The sequence below is a fragment of the Lissotriton helveticus genome, chromosome 5_1 (assembly GCF_964261635.1).
Source record: "Lissotriton helveticus chromosome 5_1, aLisHel1.1, whole genome shotgun sequence".
Classification (NCBI taxonomy): Eukaryota; Metazoa; Chordata; class Amphibia; order Caudata; family Salamandridae; genus Lissotriton; species Lissotriton helveticus.
The window spans coordinates 1,637,561,986-1,637,583,689 of NC_136065.1; the positions used below are offsets into that span (position 1 = coordinate 1,637,561,986).

The following is a 21,704-nucleotide window of genomic DNA, read 5'->3' on the forward strand; positions in this document are numbered from 1 at the left end:
CCATCGGTCAAGGCCTCCTTAAAGGGCAGCAGAGGCTCGGCCGAGCTTGACTGCGGTTTAAGGACCTCAGTGAGGAGATTAGTCCTCACGGCTGCGACGGGGAGCTCAAGGCCCAAGGCCTTGGCAGCCCTCATCAACACCACACTGTAGGTTGCCCCCTCCTCCGAAGCCACTGTAGGAGGGGAGACAAAACCAGTGTCTGGAGAGGTGTCCAGGCCACTGGCCTCCCCAAGGTCTCCTGCCCAGTCCTCATGAGACCGACACTCTCGGATCAGAGGGTCCCCAGACCCCTCCCAATCCCCTTTATCACCCATCTCCTGAAACTCTGGGTTCTCAACTAATGGGGCCTGCTCATAGAAGTGAAACACCCCAAACGACGTCTGGAGCGGGGCCCATCGGGGCCGTCCCGACATCGGAACAGGAATGAAGGGGGCATCGGGGACGGCACCGCCCGAGGACAGCGCCCCTGGCGACACCTAATGGTCCGACGCCGGGGAGGTCGTAAGGTCCACCGGCGCCGATCCAGATCCCGAAGGTGGTCTAGCGGCGTCCGCGGCGCCGGGCCCGAAGGCGTCGGCGGCGCCGGGGCCGCTGTACTCTGCGGCGCCGGGCCCGAAGGCACCGTCGGCGTCGGGATTGTGGGCACCTGCGGCGCCGGGCCCGAAGGAGTCGGCGGCGTCGGGGCCAAAGCCCCCGACCCGCTGGAGGCCCCAGACGGGTCCGCTAGGCCCAAAGGCCCGTCGGAGGAGAGAGTTTCCTCATGGCCATGAGGAAGCGCTCTATCTCCTCCGGCGTCGCGTTGAGCCCAGGGACCGGAGGGTGTGGAGCAGAACGCGGCGCCCGCGACTCCGACGGAGCCGCGTGGGCGGTGTCACCCGAACCCCCAGCCACATCGCGCGAGCGTCGGGGGGAGTCCGCAGAGCGACGACGCCTCTTGGACTTCTTGTGCTTCTTACCGGACGACGACTTCGACCCGGAGGAGTGCGGCCTACTCTCGGAGCTGTGGTGGCTCCGAGCCCCGACCTGTTCCTCGACCTCCCTTGGGACCGAGACCTCTTGTGGCGCAGGACCGACTGCCGGAGTTCGAGTCGCCTGCGGGACCGCTCCCGCCTTGCTTTCGAAGAGAGGGCCCGGGGGTCGGAGCAGGCCTTGTCGTCGTGATCGACGCCTAGACAAGTTAAACACAGGTGGTGAGGATCCGTGACCGACATCGTGCGGTCGCAATCCTCGCAGTGCTTAAAGCCGGGCATCCCTACGGCACCAATCGGAGTCGAAAGACTTCGAGAAATGATCAAAAAATGATCAAAAAGTTAGTCAAAAATTGACTAGGGTTACTGCTTTTTCCAGATCTGCGCTTGCTGGCGTGGAAAAAAGAAGAACTGACGTCAGCACGCGGAGGCGGCGTCTAAGTACTCCGACGACGTCATCACGGCGCCCACGACGCTGACGACGGACGCGGAGCCGCAGACGACGCCTACCGACGCGCAACGGTACTGCTACGCAAAAATTTCCGGATCCAGTCGGACGCCTGGGGATATTCTAAGCTAAGGAATCTAATACTAACGTGTCTCTTTCAGATACATCGTTACCTAAGATAAGTAACTCGTTCATCTGATAGAGACATCTAGCAGCAGATTCCTTAATTTAGAATAGATAACAAAGCTATACCACATTGGAGGAGGTTCTGTAAGTGAGCATTAACAAGGGGAAGCAAAGGCACCAGTCAGTCAGTCAGATGACAGTATGAGACCTCTCTTGTCCAGACATGGATGAAAGGGAAGCACATAACAAGAATGGCCAGTGCAGGATGGAAGAAAGTCCTCAAACTTCTGCAAGAAGAAGTTAAACAAAAACAAGTTCCATGGATCTGCAAGAGACAAGGTCCCAGAAATTAACAAAACATTACGTCCGAGTCAGGGCATACAAACGGAGCATGCACAACAGTGGATGTCAAAAATGACATGTGGAGGGACAGCTGTCAACATGCAGAGCTATACAGAACCATGACTACCAGGAGATATATGTATAAGGATGACAGGGATACACAGAAGCAGACAGTGTGGACAGTGAGAACTACACCATACATGCAAAATCCCAATGAAGTGTAGCATCAGCAGCACATATGCGCACCACAGGTAGTCAACCGGCCAGCCGTATCCGGGGGTACAACGGTAAATGGATATTGGCCAGGTCGGGCACACACAAAAGGCTCGCACACGGGGTGAAAAGAGAAAGAGAAGGAAAAAGAATCTGCAGGGGGAAAAAACAGATACCACAGCAAGGAAAAACCTAGTATGCCTGCCTTCCCGCTGTGTGGATATCCCATGACAGATATACAAATAGACATACACGTATATATGAAAATATCCTTATCAAAAGACATGGGAACTCAAAGAGCACACCCTACATAAAATAGGAGGCCGCACAAGTGGTACCAACGGCACCAATGCAAACCAGAACAGGATATACACGGCAAGACACTTAAAAGGCAACATCCCCAGCCCCGTCGGGGAAGGAACCCAGGTCTTCCTCGTGACAGGTGGAGATATGGACCACTACACTAACTACGAAAAGAGTTAGTAATACACATACATAGAAATTAGAAATATGTATATATATATATAAATTATATATACAGATACTGCTTATATGGCAATAAGTATCCCGAAGAAGAGTACTCCCACTGAGAACATCAGCGGGGGCCAGGAACAGGAGTACCTGAGTCACTGCGCGGCAAAGAGCAGAGGGACTAGAGACCCTGCCTGGAAATCGCATGGGGAGAAAGGGGCAACGTGCAGCAGTGACATGTCTATCATATACTCTACTGCCCATAAGCGAAACCCAAACAGGGTCTGAGCCGCGAAAGCGCACTTAAGCACATCCCAACACCAGAGACTGAAGAGGAGATAATATCACTAAAAGAAAACGCAGCCAAGACAGTAGCGCAAGGTGTACCGCAGGCACCAAGTGACTGAACATACCCAGTGCTGACCCCATATCGTGTTCGTATAGAACACAGAAAGGAACCGCTCTGGAGCAACATGCCCACAAGGGACACTAGCTTACGTCCAAGACAGCCAACATACACAAAAAGAGCACAGCGAAAAGGCGAAGTACACGCCAAGGTGAGCGAGGTGTGGCAGAAAACCAAAAATACTCTGGAGCAGTCTGCCTCCATAAAGGTAGAAGAGTGCAATGGACCAACTGTAGACCACAACCCATAAGCTCCAGGAGAGTGCCACGCCAATCTTGCGGGTCTCACAAGAGGGGACGTCCTACCACAGTAGGAAGAGCGACAAAAGAAGGAGCCTACAGTATGAACCATAGGACAATTCTCCAGAGGGACAGAAAAACCATCCTTAGAAGACTCCAAGGGTGCCTTTGAAGCTTCCTGAGCAAGGAAGAGAGGCTTTAAAACAGCCTACGAATACCCCACATAGGGTGTGTCTTATCCCCGTAACAAGCCAGGGACATCTCTCGAGACCAACTCTTAGATAAAGGACTCAAAAAGAAATGCAGAAACAGCCGGCTGGCTGTACCAAATAAGGACAATAACAGCTGATAAGTCATACAGTCCATCCGGGCAATAACGTTTTGAACCCATAGACTGATTCCAGAAAAAACAGTGACAATACTTTAACCAAAGTAAAAGTCCGCAACAAAGACTAAACAAGCATATGCAATGCAATAGGTCTCGCATTTACAAGAGATTAAGCTACTGGCATTGTAAATGACAATGCCTTTTACGTATTTGTTTTTAAAACCAACTCGTAAATAAAGGCATTGTAATTTACAATGCCAATAGCTCAAACGTTCGCAAATGTGAGACCTATTGCATTGCAAATGCTTGTTTACAATACTGCTTGTTCGGTCAATGGCTCCAACCAAATTCTTCTATCTACATGGGACCCTATGGTGTTTCTGTTCACACCACATCCCCTATGTACGTTCCCTCTTGCCTAATCCTTGTGCCTCGCAATACATTCTGCCAATCTACGTATGCCTCATTTACAAAAATCTCTTCCCCTGGTATTCTCCGCTCTCTAATCCCTGTAGATACTGTGCTTTTCATCCCCACCCAGGTACCTCTTGGTTCTCCCACTCATGTCAATTTGTGCACCGTTCATCCCCGTTTACTTACATGTATAATCTTAAGTACCCTTGTTGCTTCTCACACTGTATTTTGCAATATTCTTCCAAAGTACACTGACCCTCAATCGCGACTTAGATGTTTACTCTTCCTCAATAAATCAACCTCTGCCCTCAAAGTATATATGCGTGCTTGTGATCTCCTGCAAAGCAAGGAGCTTGTGGTTCCCCAGGGTCTCAACCAACCCTTTCCAACAAACAACAAAATGTCCCAATAATGAAGAATCCGTGTGTGAGGCTCATAGCTGAACCTTTGAAAGCAGGGGCGTAACACAGGCCACACCAATCACTGCAGTGCAGAGGCCCTCATCCCTAAAGGGCCCCTCAAACCCTTCGAGGGTGGACCCTTTTCGCACAATGAGTATTTGTGACATATGGGAAATTTGAATGTGTAAACTTTAATCAGAACAGTCTGTGAAAGTCTTCATCCTTCCCTGTGGGACATGTTTAATTTGTATTCTTGTGAGACATGACATTTAAGTCTATTCACTTGTTACAGTAAAACGTCACATTGAAAGATGGCGTCTGAAGCTTTTTTTCCCTAAAGTAACTCGAGTACACATTTACATCACTACAAAGCATTAATTTTCCAAAGCAACTACATTATCTGTACCGTTATGTTATACATGTAGAAGCACAGTACAGAGCCAACGTGCAGTATTCTTAACAGTTTTGTGAACGTGGATTTCTTTTTCCTTTGTTAATCAGATAAGTTAAATGACTTCTAAGCAGTAACTTACTTTATATATGTCCAGCACAGGTTTCACATCCCCATTTTTGCTCATGTTCGTCCCGTACTAAAAACATTTCTTTATTACAGACCAGCCCCGGATATTGCTTTTAATTGCTGCTGCCCTCTTCAGTAATGGATGCACTCTACAGTTGAGCACAGCCCACCAGCGCTTTCGAAAAGCCAGTTTGACTTCAGAACTGGTTGGAGACGGTCTTGCAGAGGCGGGATCTCCCAGGACACAGGCTGTCGTCACTCGCAGCACTCTTTATATATATTTTTAGTAACGTTCCAGGCAGGCTGCGTGAGCCACGCACTCCGAGGGAACAGCCGAGCCCCTTCCCGCCCTATTCCCGACCTGTGGGGACACTGGGACTGTAGAAATGAACAGTGCGCAATAAAAAAAAAAAAAAGAATATGCAAATACTAAGGGCTGCTGAGGAAGCCAGGAGCGGTGTTTGGGGACTTTTTTTCAGGCTGCAACCAGGGTTGTTGGGAAATCGAGTCCTGAGACTGACCTGCTTCATTCTAAACAAAGGTACGGAGCTGATTAGACCCTAATAGAAATCTTGGCAGATTCTTGGCAAAAGAATACTACATTTATGCTACACCTCACTTACTTCTTCCCTCTTACTAAGCTTAGGTTGGGTACACCGGGTAAGCGTATTTTAGAAGCACCAGTTGAGTACTTTTAGCCTCTATTATTTATGTATGTATTTATCTATGGTTTAGGAACCATACAATGCTCTTACAGTATTATTTTATTCTACTAGTTATACTGTATGCATTATATTTTACAACCAGTTTTAAGATTGTAGCAGTTCATTTCTTATGCTTGAGAAAGAAGACTGTTCAATAAAACCCTTTTATTGACAACGCCCGTCTATCTATTTCTCTGCACCTCTGGTGAAACGGAGCATGCACGATTGACTGAGTGAAATATCTATCTATTGTTTCCACGCCTCTGATTATCAGTTTTATCTTGGGGAAACAAAGTTGTCAAGGTTATGCGGTTGTCAGAAACAAATCCCTTCTTGTTTATTCGAGAAAGTTTCTAGTGACCTCTGAGCTAGCTGGCACTCACAATTAAGTCTAATATATTCGATAGAGACCTAGTCGACCTCAGTCCTACGTCTCATCTATAGGATATATTATTCCAATGCGCAGAGCCTATTGGGAACATAGGAACTACACTACAGGGCAAAAGTAGTCCGTGCAAACACGCACAACGTGTTCAAAGACCGAAGGGCCGAGCTGATGGGCACAAAGACATGGCGGCCACAAGCCTCCGATCAGCGAGACTCCCTAGTGCGAGTAAGTACCGGAGAAGGGGAGGAAGGTAGCGAGACAGAGGCTGCCTGGACTACCAGCTTTTGAACCCTAGGATTGAGGGACAAACAGACGGGCTCATCTGGAGCCGGCAGAAGATGTGCAATAGCCCGACCTAGAGGATCCCCCGATGAGGGTCTCACCCAAGTCCCAAGAAGAATGTCATAGAATGACAAGGGCTCCACCTCCACGTCGCCTTGGTGGAGTGGATCCAACAAGGGATCAGAAGGCAGAGAGACTGGGGGAAGCTGCATCTGTAAGATATCTTCAGCTTTACAAACCGCTCTCGCAAACACTGCACTAGCCTCCGTGGCCATTCTAGGTGGCGACAATAAGCCATCCGTAGAGGACAGTTGTAGGCTGACCCATCCACCAAAAGGCAGAGGCTCTGCAGCCCGAGGACTACCAAAAGCATGCCAGTGATCCATGGGCACCTGCTCCGAGCAGCATCGAAACAACCCTGGGGGTGGTGAACCCTCAGGGGGCTCATCCTCCTCCACCAACAGAGGAACGCAGGTGAAGAACCCAGCATTGACCGACTTCGAGACGGTGTCCACGACCACCGAAGGAGACTCGGCCAACCGGCGTCAACTCAACCTCCACAGAGACTGGAAACTGCAGTGAGGAACAGCGTTGACTCGGAGTCTAGATCCGTGCAAAAGCCGCATCCGGCACCAGCGCAGGGAGCATCACAGGGATGTGCAGTGGCTCCACAGGAGGGCCAGACGGCTGACTGGGATGCCTCTTCGGGCCGTGTCCCGATATTGCAGCAACACCGGAACCGGAGTCAGGGTACTCAATCAGCGCAGAGGACAAACCCACTGGCGAATTCCCGATCTGAGCCCCTACCCACTCTGTGGAGCCCGAAGACGTGCCAGGGAGAGGAGGTGACCAAAAGATGGCTTGTAAAGCCCTAGAATAGGCTTCCATCTGGGCTCTAGATGCCTCAATGCCAGGAAATGGGGGGTAGGTGGGGTCGACTCCTGGGGGCCCGTGTCTGGTGAAGACCGGGAGCAGCGGGCCCCAGCGTCACGTTTATGGGAGGGCAACGAACTCTGTGACTTCTTCCTGTGCTTACCTGCGTCAGGTGAGTGACATCTGCAGGGAACGACTCTGTGACCTGTCCCAAACAGAAGCCCCAGCTCGAGATGGAGACCGGCGAAGAGAGGACTCCTAACGGGACATCTGGGCGGACAGCAACTTCATCAGACGTTCTCACATGGACTTCGGCTTCAGCTGCCGGCAGGCGCCACACTCCTCAGAGTTGTGGTGCTCACCCAAGCACCACATGCAGATCTCGTGTGGATCCGTCGCAGACATCTTCTGCGTACAGGTCTCACACGACTTGAAGCCCTTAGGCATCGCACACTATTCCCGGACACTAAAAGCGTCGATAAGGCCGGAAAACAAAAACAGGCCAGAGGAACCGCTTCTCCTGGATTTGTACGTGGAAAAGAAGGAAACAGACGTCAGCGTGCAAGGAGGGACTTTTATGGCTCCATTGACGTCATATCCGTGGACATCAAGACGGAGCTATGCAACACCCGTCCCCTAGCGTGCAGAGGTACTGCTGAAGATTCTCCAGATCCAGTCTGATGCATGGGGATATTCTAAGTCAAGGAGTCTGCGGCTAGATGTCTCTATCAGATACAAGACTTGCACTTAGATTATAATTATATGTTGCCTATGATAACCACCGTGGCTCAATAAGTATTTATTTATTTTTTACACAGTTTTATATAGCACAAACTTGACCTGAAGGTATCGGGTATCAGATCGCTTTACACAGCACCTGTTGCTTTAAATGAGCACACATTCATATTTTGTTGTTGTTTTTTTGTTAGGCACAGGGAGATTAAGTGATTTGCCCACAATCACAGGACGTTCAGCATCGTTGCCTAGACTCGAACCCAGTTTCCCTGATTAGAGGTCGCCCACCCTAGCCGTTAGGCCAACCACTCCCCCAAATAACATACATTAGGTATAGTATGCCTTGTGCTTTAGGATAACAGAGATTAATACATATGACAATCTATCTTGCAGTAGCCACTTGAGAAATTGGGGTGCCAGATCTGAGGGTGCAAAGGCAACCAAATTCTTTTTCTTGACTGCACAAGTGCGGTCAATATAAACCATGATCACCCATTTAATATTTAAAGTGTTCTGTGAGCTCTCAGTGAGGGACTGGGGCTTGGGGGAAAAAGCAAGACAATGGACTGATTGACATAAAAAGACGAAACCACCTTTAGTTTAAAAAGAAATGGTGTGCAACACTATCCTCTAGTTGTGCATTTGTACTTTGCAACTAACAAAGGTTTTAAATATATGTTGCAGAGCTGAAGCTAGATGAACCAATGCAGATGTGTATGGAAATCTGTTCCTTTGCAACTGCAAAAGGTAGAAGATTAAAAGCTGAACAGTAACCAACCAAAAGAGAAACTTAAAGAAGTGCAATAGTTGACAAAACGTCCCTATTTTGCCACATAACATGTTCTTGTGGTAGGCTTTCTACCATCCTTTAAGATTCACATACTTTCTTGCAAAAGTTATAAATAATCATATTCATTATCTCAGCTGCTAAATTGAACACTTTTGAGGGCCTTAACACGGGGTTAGTTCAATTACCCTCTATGCTGACTAAGCAAATTCTGACACTAGGGAAATCATTAATGTAGATTAAGGACCTCTCTTAGAGTATCATGGTAGACATGCCTATGCTGGTACGGTCAGTAAGGAAGAGGTGTGGCGCAGCGGCCAGGGTGCCCGTCTCCGGACCACACGGTACACGGTTCGATCCCCGGCGCTGGAGGCAGGTTAGCCCAGCACCATGTGACTCTGGGCAATAGCTCGCTTAATCTTACCGACGTCCCCCAGCGCCGGGACACCTCTTTGGAGGTAGCTGTGCGCTTTACAAATGCTGGTATTTCATTTCATTTGAAAGGGTCTCAACGGGGACTACATTCATTTCTTCACCACCATAAGGATCATTGGAAGAGATAAAAAGCAGCCGCAGTGTCCCAGCCCTAGTCTATTATTTGTGCATTTCCCAGAGACTTGGGGTGAGAATCCTTGTAAGAGAGGCTTTGGCATATTTTGTCTGCTTAAGTTGTTTGGTTTTCTTAATGTGAAATACTAATGCAGAATGTTCAAATCGTGAGCATCCTGTGGCGAGTGTGCATGCTTCTGCTTCCAAATATAATGTATAGCACTCATGCTGTCCATTTGAACTACAAACCTTAGATCAGGTGTGAGAAATCCTAAATCTAATTTCTGAAAAGTATCTTAACTTACTGTACCCCAAGGGACAGCTCAAGATAATCTGAACAACATTTGGTCTTACAAGCTCCAAGGGCAAGACAAAGACACTGGATGTACAGCCCTGACAAAATAGATAGTTCCTATTGAACTGGAAGAGGCATTAATTTACACTTGCAGCATAGAATCAGTATACTCCCACATGCACAGGGAATCTCCTGTTCTCAATGACCCCTTACTCCAAAGTACTACTCACCACAAAGAACTGCATCGAAGGGACACATTCTGCTGGCTCTGTTGGGGGAGGCAATCCTTCAGGGATTACAACAGGCTCCATTTTCACCAACCCTGTAACGTCCACATCCTCCTCCTCTTCATCATCGGTTATTTTAAAGTCCAGGTCCTCTGTGTACTTTCTGCGCTTCACATGTCGATTGGAACGCCTCTTCTGAAAGAATGTTTGGAGTCAATTAACCAAATCAACAGAGCCTAATAACAGCAACTCCCTCAAAGTCAGGAGTAGGGATCTCTTCCCAAATCCAGGCCCGTCCCACATTCACCACTACATTTCATTATCTTACCTGAATGCAGTTTTCATCCTCATCCTGTGGGTCTGTGGACTGGCCAGCAGCAGCCTGCTCTCCATCAGAGTTGTCGGATGAGACGTTTCGCTTCCGCTTTTTACCCACTATGGGGGTAATGGTGCTGTAAATCATAATTGGGGTCCACAAGTTAAACAACCCAATGCCGTTAAGGGCGATATATTAAAAAAAGTTGCAGGTGACGTTAAAGAACAGGTCTGCAGGTGTGGTTTGAGTTGATCGAAAGATGGAAAAAAAATGTTTTTGTAGAGTGGGTAAGAGCTATTGATGTGCATAACCCAAAGATGTTAGTTTCAGACAATAAAGCAAGAAGTCTTCAATTATGTGAGGTGTTCAAGGAAGGGCAAAATAAATCTATGCTCCTCCCCAGAATGAAAGTGGTTTTCTTTTTACAACTTCCCTCTCGTCACATAGCCCCAATGTCATTCAAGCATGTGATAAAGAAGGAAACCCCTTACCCAAATTTGCACCTTGAGTTATAATACATAAAGCTAGAATACGTTTAATGTTCTGCCAAACTGAAAAGCTTTGCTAGTATCGACCTGTGTTACCATGGTTTTCTTTTCTACAGTGCTCAATTAGAGATCAATTTGGACCCATACATTCTTTAGCTATATTCATGTGCTGGAAAGTGGTTTCTACCAGTGAAGTGGTGAGAACACTGGCTGGGGTTCCTTATATGTTTGGAACAGTGGTCACAATCTCTATCCTTCACTGAACTTAAAGAAACTGCATCTGCAGCATAAGTAACTCACAATAAGAGGACATACAGGGGAAAGCACTTCACAGATCCGCACTGATGCGCATGTGTAACCTCAACCTGCTGCTGACACGACTAAGGAAGGAGCCTTTTGAACCGCTCCACAAGGTATAACTAAGGTTTCTAACTTTAAATAGAGCTCCTAATTTCTATCTCATCACTGTGAAGGGTGACGAGCTGCAAGCCCTAACCACTCAAAAGCCTGATCTGCAAATAAACACAGGCAAACAAATCTACGCTTTCCTCCAAGCATCATAGAACCATTACAAGTGAACCAGACATTTCAGCTACCAGTTTCTTTCAGAAACCTAAAACTCAAGACTGAAAAGCCATGCATACGCTGGACCTGCACAGAACAGAAATGTACTACGTCAAAAAAAAAAGGAAGCTAGTTCTATCATTTGGAAATTCAAATAAAGTGTCACCAGTGACGAAAGGCACCATTGCAAGATGTATAGTTCAAACAATCCAGATATGCTACCAAAAGTCAGACGTACATACAGAGGCAAGAGCACAGAGCCCACAACTCAGGGCATATTCCCCAAGGAAAAAGGGATCCACTCTTGCCTTTCTAACAAACGCTTGAATAAACAACATATGTATGGCAGCCATGTGGTCATCTATTCACACAACACTACTGTGTGGACATTCAAGTGAGAAAAAGACTACCAAATCATTTGTTTGCAGGCTCATTCAGCTTTCAATCCCACCCCCAGGGGTGAACCAGGATACCATTACAAAATCAAAGCACAGCATGCAAATCGATAGAGGCTTCACGCTGCAAAACAAAATGGTTACTTACCACTAAAAGTTATGCAGCTTGAACAATGTTGGGCTGTTGGGATTCCATCTACAAAATGCACTAGACACAATGGGAAACCTGCTAGTCCTCCAGGATGGGCAGGGGAAGTTTCAAATGCATTCCGCCTTTGTGAGCTTCTCCAGACCATTTGCTGTACTCAGCAACTGGCCCCCACCAGTTCTGACTCCCACTCTGGCGGGAAACCCCCACCAGTTCTGACTCCCACTCTGGCGGGAAACCCTAAGTCAGGAAGGGGGGGTGTGCCAACCTATGCCAACTCCACCCCTTAGGTGGGAGAGGCGAGGTGACGCACGAACCCGGGCTCAGGCCATCTTGAAGATAGGGAGCCCTGCCCAATCACAGCTAGGCTCCTGCCTCCCTCCACAGGAGAGTAGCAGGCTAGGGGTTGTACCCACCCCAATACAGGGACCCATTGGTTCCTGCCCTTGCCCTACCTGTAACTTCCCTAAATTTAGTATTTAGGGGCTCCCTGAATCTTCCTTCCTCAGAACCCGATTGCAACAACAAGAAGACCAATAAACAAGAAGACCTACTGCGCAGCTGCTAACAAAAGGAGGACGTCCACTGACTTGGCCCCAGAACCCTACAGGCCAATTGTTCCTTGAACCTGCTCCTGTGAAACTCAGGCGTCTCCTGCGGATAGCAATCTCGACAACCCCGGAGGACCTGCCTGCCTTGAACCTTCCAAAAGACTGGGACTCCCATGAGCAGTGGTTCTACTCTAACAGCAATACCCCTGGTGCCAGCCAGGAACCGCGAACCCAGCCCACTCTGCAACCGCCAAGCCTGGCCTGTGCCTGAGTGACCTAAGACCACGAGGACGTCCCCCCGGTGACTGGGACCCGAAGTCCAGTGCCCAAAGACCCTCCTCGACGAACCAGACAACGCCTGCAGCCTCAGAACCAAGGACCCCTCCAACCACGACCAAAAGAGGGTAAGATTTCCCGACACCAAAAGACATCCCTGCACCCGGCGCCCTGCGGCCCCCTGCACCTTCCTTTGGGGTACCTACCTCTTCTCCAAGATCCAAACTTACCTCTCGAAGTGGTGGAAGCACCTGAAGAATCTCCGTCCCCGAGCCTACAGCCTTTGTTCACCTTTTAACTTTCCCATTGGATAACATTGAGCGCCCGACGGCTCAAAAGCACCCTGCAACCAGCCACCCGAGTGCCACTGGACGTGCAACAACTACCCTCCTCTACTTCCCCAATTGCCCTGAGTAAGTGAGCAGGAGCTCAGCTCCCACAGCCGCATGGCCTGCTTGCTTGCAGCCACCAACCGAAGGCCCCCTCCCCTCCATTGGATTGCATTGGGCCCACTGTCTCTGCATTTGGCTGCCCCTGTGCCACTGAGGGTGTAACTACTGTACCTTTCCGACCCTGGGAGGCCCTTGAGTCTATGCCCAGAACCTTAACTCCACCAGACGAATACTTAACAGCTGATAACTCGCTTTCCTTCCATAAGCTAACAGTGACTGGTTTTCACTGAAATTTCTTCTAAGTATGGAAAATTTAGAATGTAGGAATCTACTGTTGGTTGGAGACTTGACACCCCCGCGCCGCACGGCCACCAGCTGCTGCGTGTGCCCCTCTGCTGTGCCCTCTGCCTCGCTGCCTGCCTCGCTGACGGCTGACCCTGCTGTCGTTGCTCTGTTCTGTTTTGACCATCATTTGTGCTTGTATTTTGTAGTTTCTGCCCGTGTTAAGCGTGTTTTGATTGTCGTTTGTGCTTGTTTCCTTCGTAGTCTCTGCCCGCTCTCCTTCCTGTTTCCCGCCTTCCTCGCCGCCCCCGCTTCCCGCCACCACCGCCGACCCCGCCCCTTTTTTCCTTCTGTTCCCTCCCCGCTCCCGCCTCCCAGCTGCTCCGCCCACCCGCGCACTTGGCCTTAAATGGCGACCGTGCGACACAGGTGAGTGTGACCCACTTGTGGGACACCCCGCGCCGCATGGCCACCAGCTGCTGCGTGTGCCCCTCTGCTGTGCCCTCTGCCTCGCTGCCTGCCTCGCTGCCGGCTGACCCTGTTGTCGTTGCTCTGTTCTGTTTTGAAAATCATTTGTGCTTGTTTTTCCTTCGTTGTTTTTGCCCGTGTTAAGTGTTGTTTTGACCATCATTTGTACTTGTATTTTGTAGTTTCTGCCCGTGTTAAGCGTGTTTTGATTGTCATTTGTGCTTGTTTCCTTCGTAGTCTCTGCCCGCTCTCCTTCCTGTTTCCCGCCTTCCTCGCCGCCCCCGCTTCCCGCCACCACCGCCGACCCCGCCCCTTTTTTCCTTCTGTTCCCTCCCCGCTCCCGCCTCCCAGCTGCTCCGCCCACCCGCGCACTTCGCCTCAAATGGCGACCGTGCGAACGCGCAGCGTTGACGCGCAGCGGGCGCGCCGATTGTGCGCCGAAGGCGCGCCAAAGGTAAGCCCGTCTGCGCCCGTCCGCGCCTGGACCGCGCCCAGGGCCAGGACCCCTGGCCCCCACCGACGGAAGCCGACCCGACGAACCTACAACGCTGCCGATCTCATCGCACTCAACACCGGCCGCATCCCAGGATGTCATCGCGCCGCCCCGAAGCACACCCACGGACCCTTCAGCTGCCACGCCTGCAAGTTCACCTGCATCCGGACTCATCCTGCACCAGCACTCGCCAAGCCGAACATCAGCAGCAACCACCTCAAGTGCATCCTGCTCAACACCCGCTCCGTCCACAGACACGCCGTAGAACTCTGGAACCTCCTCGACACCACCGCCCCTGACGTTGCCTTCCTCACCGAGACCTGGATGAACGCCTCCTCAGCCCCTGACATCGCCATCGCCATCCCGGAGGGCTACAAGATCATCCGGAGGGACCGCGCCGCCAACCTGACGGGAGGAGGCATTGCCATCATCCACAGAGACACCATCCGCATCACGACCAACACCGACGACACCCTAACCACCGCGGAACACCTGCACTTCCAGATCCACACCAACCCGAAGACCACCCTCAGAGGCACCCTGATCTACCGACCCCCGGGTCCACGCACACGATTCAGCGAGGACATCGCCGACTTCGTCAGCCCGCATGCCCTCCCCTCCGCCGACTACATCCTCCTGGGGGACCTCAACTTCCACCTGGAGAACAACAGCGACCGCAACACCATCAGCCTGCTCGACAACCTCGCCAACCTCGGACTCAAGCAACTGGTGACCACCCCCACCCACATCGCCGGACACACACTCGACGCCGTCTTCTCATCCAGCAAAGACGTCACCTTCAGCCACGCAACAGGACTCCACTGGACGGACCACAGCTGCGTCCACTTCAGCTTCAAAAGAACGACGATCCACCACCACCAGCAACAGGTTGCCCGAAGAAGCTGGAACAAGATCACAGCCGACCAGCTCACCGCTTCCCTGAGCCAGCACCCCCCCGCCAGCTCAGCGAACCCCAGCCAGGCCGCCGACAACCTCACGAAATGGATCAGCAACTGCGCGGACGAACTCGCCCCTCTGAGAACCCCACCCAGCAGACCCTGCAGCAGAAAAACACCATGGTTCACCGACGAACTCAAGAGCTCCAAGGAGAACTGTCGAGCCCTCGAGAAAGTCTGGAGAAGTGAACCAACTACGGACAACATGACCACCCTCAAGCTCGCCACCCGGAAACACCACCAACTGATCCGCGCCACCAAGAAAAATACATACAAGGACCAGCTGGACAACAACGCACACAACTGCAAGGAACTCTTCAACATCGTGAAAGAGCTCTCCAACCCCAACGCCGGAAACAATGACATCACCCCGTCGCAAGACCTCTGCAACTCCCTCGCGTCCTACTTCCACAACAAGATCGCGGACATACACAACAGCTTCAGCAACCAACCAACGAAAGCCACAACCGCAACAACGCCACCCACCACCACCCTCCGCACCTGGACTCCGATCAGCACCGAAGACACCATCCGCACGATGAACTCCATCCATTCCGGATCTCCGACTGACCCCTGCCCTCACCACGTCTTCAACAAGGCCGACGCTGTCATCGCACCCCACCTGCGGGACATCATCAACACCTCCTTCGACACCGCCACCTTCCCTGAGAGCTGGAAGCACGCCGAACTCAGCGCTCTTCTCAAGAAACCCACAGCAGACCCCACCGACCTCAAGAACTACCGTCCCATCTCGCTCCTCCCGTTCCCGGCTAAAGTCATCGAGAAGACCGTCAACAAACAGCTGGCCGCCTTCCTCGAGACAAATGGATCCCTCGACCCCTCACAGTCTGGCTTCCGAGCGAACCACAGCACCGAGACCGCCCTCATCGCTGCCACCGATGACATACGAACTCTGATGGACAACGGAGAAACAGCGGCCCTCATCCTCCTGGACCTCTCCGCGGCTTTCGACACCCTAGTACAGCGCCTCGGCAACATCGGAATCCAGGACAAGGCACTGGAATGGATCACCTCCTTCCTCGACGGAAGAACACAGAGAGTCCGCCTACCACCGTACAAGTCAGAGGCCACCGAAGTCATCTGCGGCGTCCCTCAAGGATCCTCGCTGAGCCCCACCCTCTTCAACGTCTACATGAGCCCCCTCGCGGCCATCGCACGCCAACACAACCTCAACATAATCTCCTACGCCGACGACACCCAGCTGATCCTCTCCCTGACCAACGACCCCGCCGCCGCCAGAGCCAACCTGCACGAAGGGATGGGAGATGTAGCCGAATGGATGACGACCAGCCGCCTGAAACTGAACTCGGACAAGACGGAGGTCCTCATCCTGGGCTCCTCGCCCTCCGCCTGGGACGACTCCTGGTGGCCCCCCGCCCTGGGCACCGCACCCAAACCGACGGACCACGCACGCAACCTGGGCTTCATCCTGGACTCCTCCCTCTCCATGACCAGACAAGTAAACGCCGTCTCCTCGTCTTGCTTCAACATCCTGCGCATGCTACGTAAGATCTTCCGGTGGATCCCCACCGAGACCAGGAAGACGGTCACCCAGGCCCTCGTCACCAGCCGACTGGACTACGGCAACGCCCTCTACGCCGGAACCACCGCCAAGCTCCAAAAGAGACTCCAGCGGATCCAGAACGCCTCGGCCAGACTCATCCTCGACATCCCCAGACGCAGCCACATCTCCGGACACCTGAGAGATCTGCATTGGCTCCCGGTCAACAAGAGAATCACCTTCCGTCTCCTCACCCACGCGCACAAAGCCCTACACGACCAAGGCCCGAGCTACCTCAACAACCGGATCAACTTCTACACTCCCAAGCGCCTCCTCAGATCAACCAGCCACGCCCTCGCCACCGTCCCCCGCATCCGAAGAGCGACAACAGGAGGAAGGTCCTTCTCCTACCTGGCCGCCAAGACCTGGAACTCACTCCCAACCGACCTGCGCCTGACCCAAGACCACCTCTCCTTCAGGAAGAAGCTCAAGACCTGGCTGTTCGAGCAGTAACGGCACCCCCCCCCAACCCAGCGCCTTGAGACCCTACGGGTGAGTAGTGCGCTCTATAAATGACCTGATTGATTGATTGATTGAACGCTAAAGTATCCACCCATAGGTTGGCACTTTTTGCTAACTCTATTAAAGAGGAAGCATTAAATATATTCCCAAATAATAGTCGAACGCATAAAAGAGGAGTAATCCTATTAGGAGGCTTAAGAAACTTGGAGGTTGTAGTAGTCAACGGGAGACTAGGAAAAGATATTCCAGCGAACAATACACACAAGGGACTGATGGGTGGCTCCATTATTGATTATGTAACTTCCTCCGCCGATTTCTTTAATAGATTATCAAATTTGGAAATTTTGAGAAATCAATTTAGTGACCATATGGTCATTAGTTTAAAATTAGATTGGTCATGTTCAGGGGAGAGCTCATGGAATTTTAGGGATAAAGCAGTAGCTTTTAACAAAACAAAAACGGCAGAATTAATTAGAGTTCTTTGGCTGTCTCAAAATTAAAAGAGTCCTTAACGGTTTCAATAGGTGATAAGCAGCTTAGAGTAGCAGAAGTCCACGATCACCCCTGAAATAATTTACTAGAATTTTATAGTCCTATAATAAAAAACTATGGTAGAGTCCTGTAAAAAGTTTCATTCAAAAATTAAGCAGATTAAGTTTTAATCCATTGCTTCAAACATATAGGGATATAAATTAACAAGTAAGGGCCCAATTTGGAAATTACTCTCCTGAACGAAATAGACTAATAGGTCTAATAAAGAGCAAAAGACATTGAAAAAACGTTCTAAAACCAAGAAAAAAGGAGGACTATGAATGGGTCCAATTCAAAGAAGCTGCGGCCAAAATTAAATCAAAACGATACTGGGAAATAATTGCGGAAACTTCAATCTATCCTCCCACTAAGGAAGAAATGGTTAGGTTGATTTAAAAAAATGAGAGCCTCAGGGGCAATGGGCCCAGATGAAATCCCCATGTTCATTATAAAAAAAAAGTGTCTGTATTATAGACAACATACCTTATCCCCTTGTTTGAATACTGCTATTGATACTGGCGAACCCCCACGTCATGGTCTGGTAGTATCCTAATTCCGCTGCACAAAAAGGGCGAAACACGCCTTCCAGGTAATTACCAGAAATAGCCTTAGACGCAGGTGGGAAAATCTTCGCCCGCATCATTCGAGAATCTTACTTAATGGGTAGTGAAGGAGAACATCCTCCCCATTGAGCATGCAGGGTTTAGGAAAAATCATTCCACCTTAGATAACATCTGCATGTTGAAATTAATAAAAGAGAAATACACAGTCTTTCCCAAAACAAATGTCTATGTATCATTTATAGACTTTTCTACTGCATTTGATAAAGTAGATGCCTCCAATTTCGCTATCCTTCGTTATCCCTTTACATTCCCAAACATGGTGCCGGGTTTTAATGGTGGGAACTCAGGGCCTATCTTCAGTTATTACTAACGAAAACGGACTGAAACAAGGTTGCCTATTAGCACCTCTATTGCTCTCTTTATATGTAAAAGATCTACCGGATTGTTTTTCTTTAACTGAAGGAGACACGCCAAAGATAGGGGGCCGCTCCTTTTCTTGTCTTACGTATGCTGATGATATTGTAATTATGGACCTGACCCCTATAGGTTTGAATAAAAACTTATCATGTCTACAGAACTATACATTTGTACAATTTTTTTAAATAAATGTTTCTAAAAGCAAGGTCTTGGTTTTAAAACACAGAAAAAACAGAAAACGGTGTAAATTCAATTGGAGATTTGGATCTGAAAAATTGGAGATTGTAGATTCCTACCTTTATCTGGGGAAAGTTATTTCAAGTAGTACGAGGATTAATGCCCATATTGATCATAGCTCTTCTAAAGCAACGTCGCATCCAAATGGCCTTCGCCTATTTTACAGTATGATGGGTCGAAGACATTGCTCACATTTGCTTTTAGCTTTTAAAACCAAAATCCCCCTACCCCGTTATATGCAATTGAATCTATACCCGTAAGTGAATGGAGCTTTTTGGATAAGATCGAAGGCCAAATGTTTAGTAAAATATGCAACTTTAATACACTAGTGCCAATAGCTGCCATCAGGCTAGAATTCGGCTTGGTAAACTCCTTTTCACAAGGACTAGCTAGGGTAATTCGTGGGGGATATCAATTAAAGAATAATGAACCTCTTTCTTTGCGGAGTTATATTCAACAGGAAAATTCTGTTGAACAAATGTATAAATACTCCTTCTGTGACGATTTCATTCTGGCACTGAAACATTTAAATGTGCAAGAGGATTTTGTGCTATATCTATCTCCTAAAGAATTAAAATCTTTTTTAAAGATTTCTAGTGGCTTAATTAGCTATCAGAGAGATATTAGGATTTGCAGAATGAGAGCCAGACTGGAAACAATAGTCAAGTATGCTTCCCTGAGAGTTTCTCAGAAATATCTATCGTGGAACTTAAGCCACTGTATTCGTAGATGGATTATTCGCTACCGGATGAACCTCTTACCCGTAAATGATTTAATTGGAAATTGGTCACCCAGCAGGGAAGGTGGAAAAACTGTTAACTTTTGTAATCAGGCTACTCAGAATCTCGATCATGTTTTGTTTGTTTGTCCTGCTCCGATTACATTCCAGAATGGCGGTAAAAATGTTACATCAGCTAGAGAATTTCTGCTCTGTCCAAAAATGAAATAGTATGCATTAAATTATTTAACTTTTTTAGCGAGTTTATGAATATATTTTAAATGGTTTTATTAGACCCCGACTAGGATTTGCTAATTCTCTGTTTGCACCAAATAGGTTCCTTTGCTCATCTAAAAAGTTTTAAAGCGAAATATCGCTGCTACTCTTGATGCACCTTAGATAAGGAAAATGCTACTTACCAGTTTGCATCTGTTCTTGGCATGTATAGCTGCAGAGTTACACACTGTGCATAGATGGCCAACTGGTGTTGGGCCCAGATGTTTGCATTTTGTTTTGTTGTAGAAAAGTCTTTGGAAATCACGGGATAGGTGACTCCTCCTTTGGATGATACTGCGCATGGGTATCGGCTCCATCCCCGCATTGTTTTTCGCCATTAGGGAAGTGATGGGGCTGTACGAGAGGTAGTGATGTTCATGTGATTTGTATCTAATTAAGATAATACTGGAACAGATAAAGGTAGCCGGGAAGGCGAGTGGGCGTGTGCAACTCTGCAGCTCTACATGCCAAGAACAGGTGCATACTGGTAAGAAGCATTTTCCGTTCGAGGCATATGAGCTGCAGATTACACACAGTGCATAGATTATATAGCAGTAACCACACCTAGCAGCGACCACCAGTATCTGTTGCAGTTGTTTGAAAGAGTTTTCAGCACAGCCTGGCCCACAGTGGCTTGTTGTTTAGTTTGCACATTTACACAGTAATGCTTTGTGAATGTGTGCGGTGTAAGCCATGTAGCTGCTTTTCATATATCATCTAGGGGAATGTTCCCTAAGAATGCCATTGAAGCCCCTATTTTCCTTGTAGAATGGGCTTTTGAAGGAATTGTTAATGTCAGTTGGGCTTTTTTGATAACATATTTGTATGCATTTACCAATCCACCTAGCGATCTCTGATTTTGATATGGGATTGCCTTTATGTGGCAGTGAGAATGACACAAAGTTGTTTCGTTTTACAAAAAGCTTGTGTCCTTTCAATATAGTACAGTGATGCTCTCTTGACATCTAAGGTGTGTAGAGCTCTTTCTGCGACTGTTTAAGGCTGCGAGAAAAATACGGGAAGCTCAACAGATTGATTTAGATGGAATGGTGAAATGACTTTAGGAAGGAATTTAGGATTAGTACGAAGAACCACTTTGTTATGATGCATTTACAGAAAGGGTTCTTGAATGGTAAATGCTTGTAGTTCACTAACCCTTCTGAGAGAAGTAATGGCTACTAGGAAAGCTACTTTCCAGGTTAGGAATTGCAGTTCACATTTATGTAACTGTTCAAATGGAGGTCCCATTAATCTTGTGAGAACAATATTTAAGTTCCACACTGGTGAAGGTGGCGTTCTGGGAGGAATTATGATTTTGAGTCCTTCCGTGAAAGCCTTTATAGCTGGTAGTCTAAAAAGAGATAGATGTTGTCTATTTTGTAAGTATGCTGCAATGGCAGCGAGGTGTGGTCTGATAGACGTATAGGCTAAGTTACACTTTTGAAGGTGTAATAGATATCCTATAATGTGTTGAATAGACACGTCTAAGGGATTTATCTGGTTGTTTTGGCAGTATATGACAAACCGTTTCCACTTCGCAGCATAACATGCTCTAGTAGTGGGACGTCTAGATTCTTTGATAACATTCATACATTCTGGAGAAAGGTTGAGGTAACCAAACTGACTTCAGGAGCCAGATCGCTACGTTGAGCTGAGCTGGGTCCGGGTGCCTGATCTCTCCATGGTTCTGTTTTAATAGGCTTGGAGCTAGGCTTAGTTTTTGGTGTGGTACTACAGACATTTGCAACAGCGTGGTGTACCACGGTTGTCTGGCCCAAGTTGGAGCAACTACAATAAGCGTCAGGGAATGTTGCTGTAGTCTGCGTACAACTAACGGAAGTAGTGGGAGAGGAGGAAGAGCGTACGCAAATAG

General features: G+C 48.8%; 1 protein-coding gene across 1 annotated transcript in view; it reads right to left on the minus strand.

Moving 5' to 3' along the window:
- The window catches only part of LOC144755671 (chromodomain-helicase-DNA-binding protein 8-like), a 1,307,007-nt gene that overhangs the window by 1,217,227 nt on the left and 68,076 nt on the right, over positions 1–21,704 (minus strand). Inside the window, 2 exon segments of the mRNA XM_078644841.1 lie at positions 9,720–9,911; positions 10,045–10,168. Of these exon segments, the coding sequence (XP_078500967.1) occupies positions 9,720–9,911; positions 10,045–10,168 (316 nt within the window).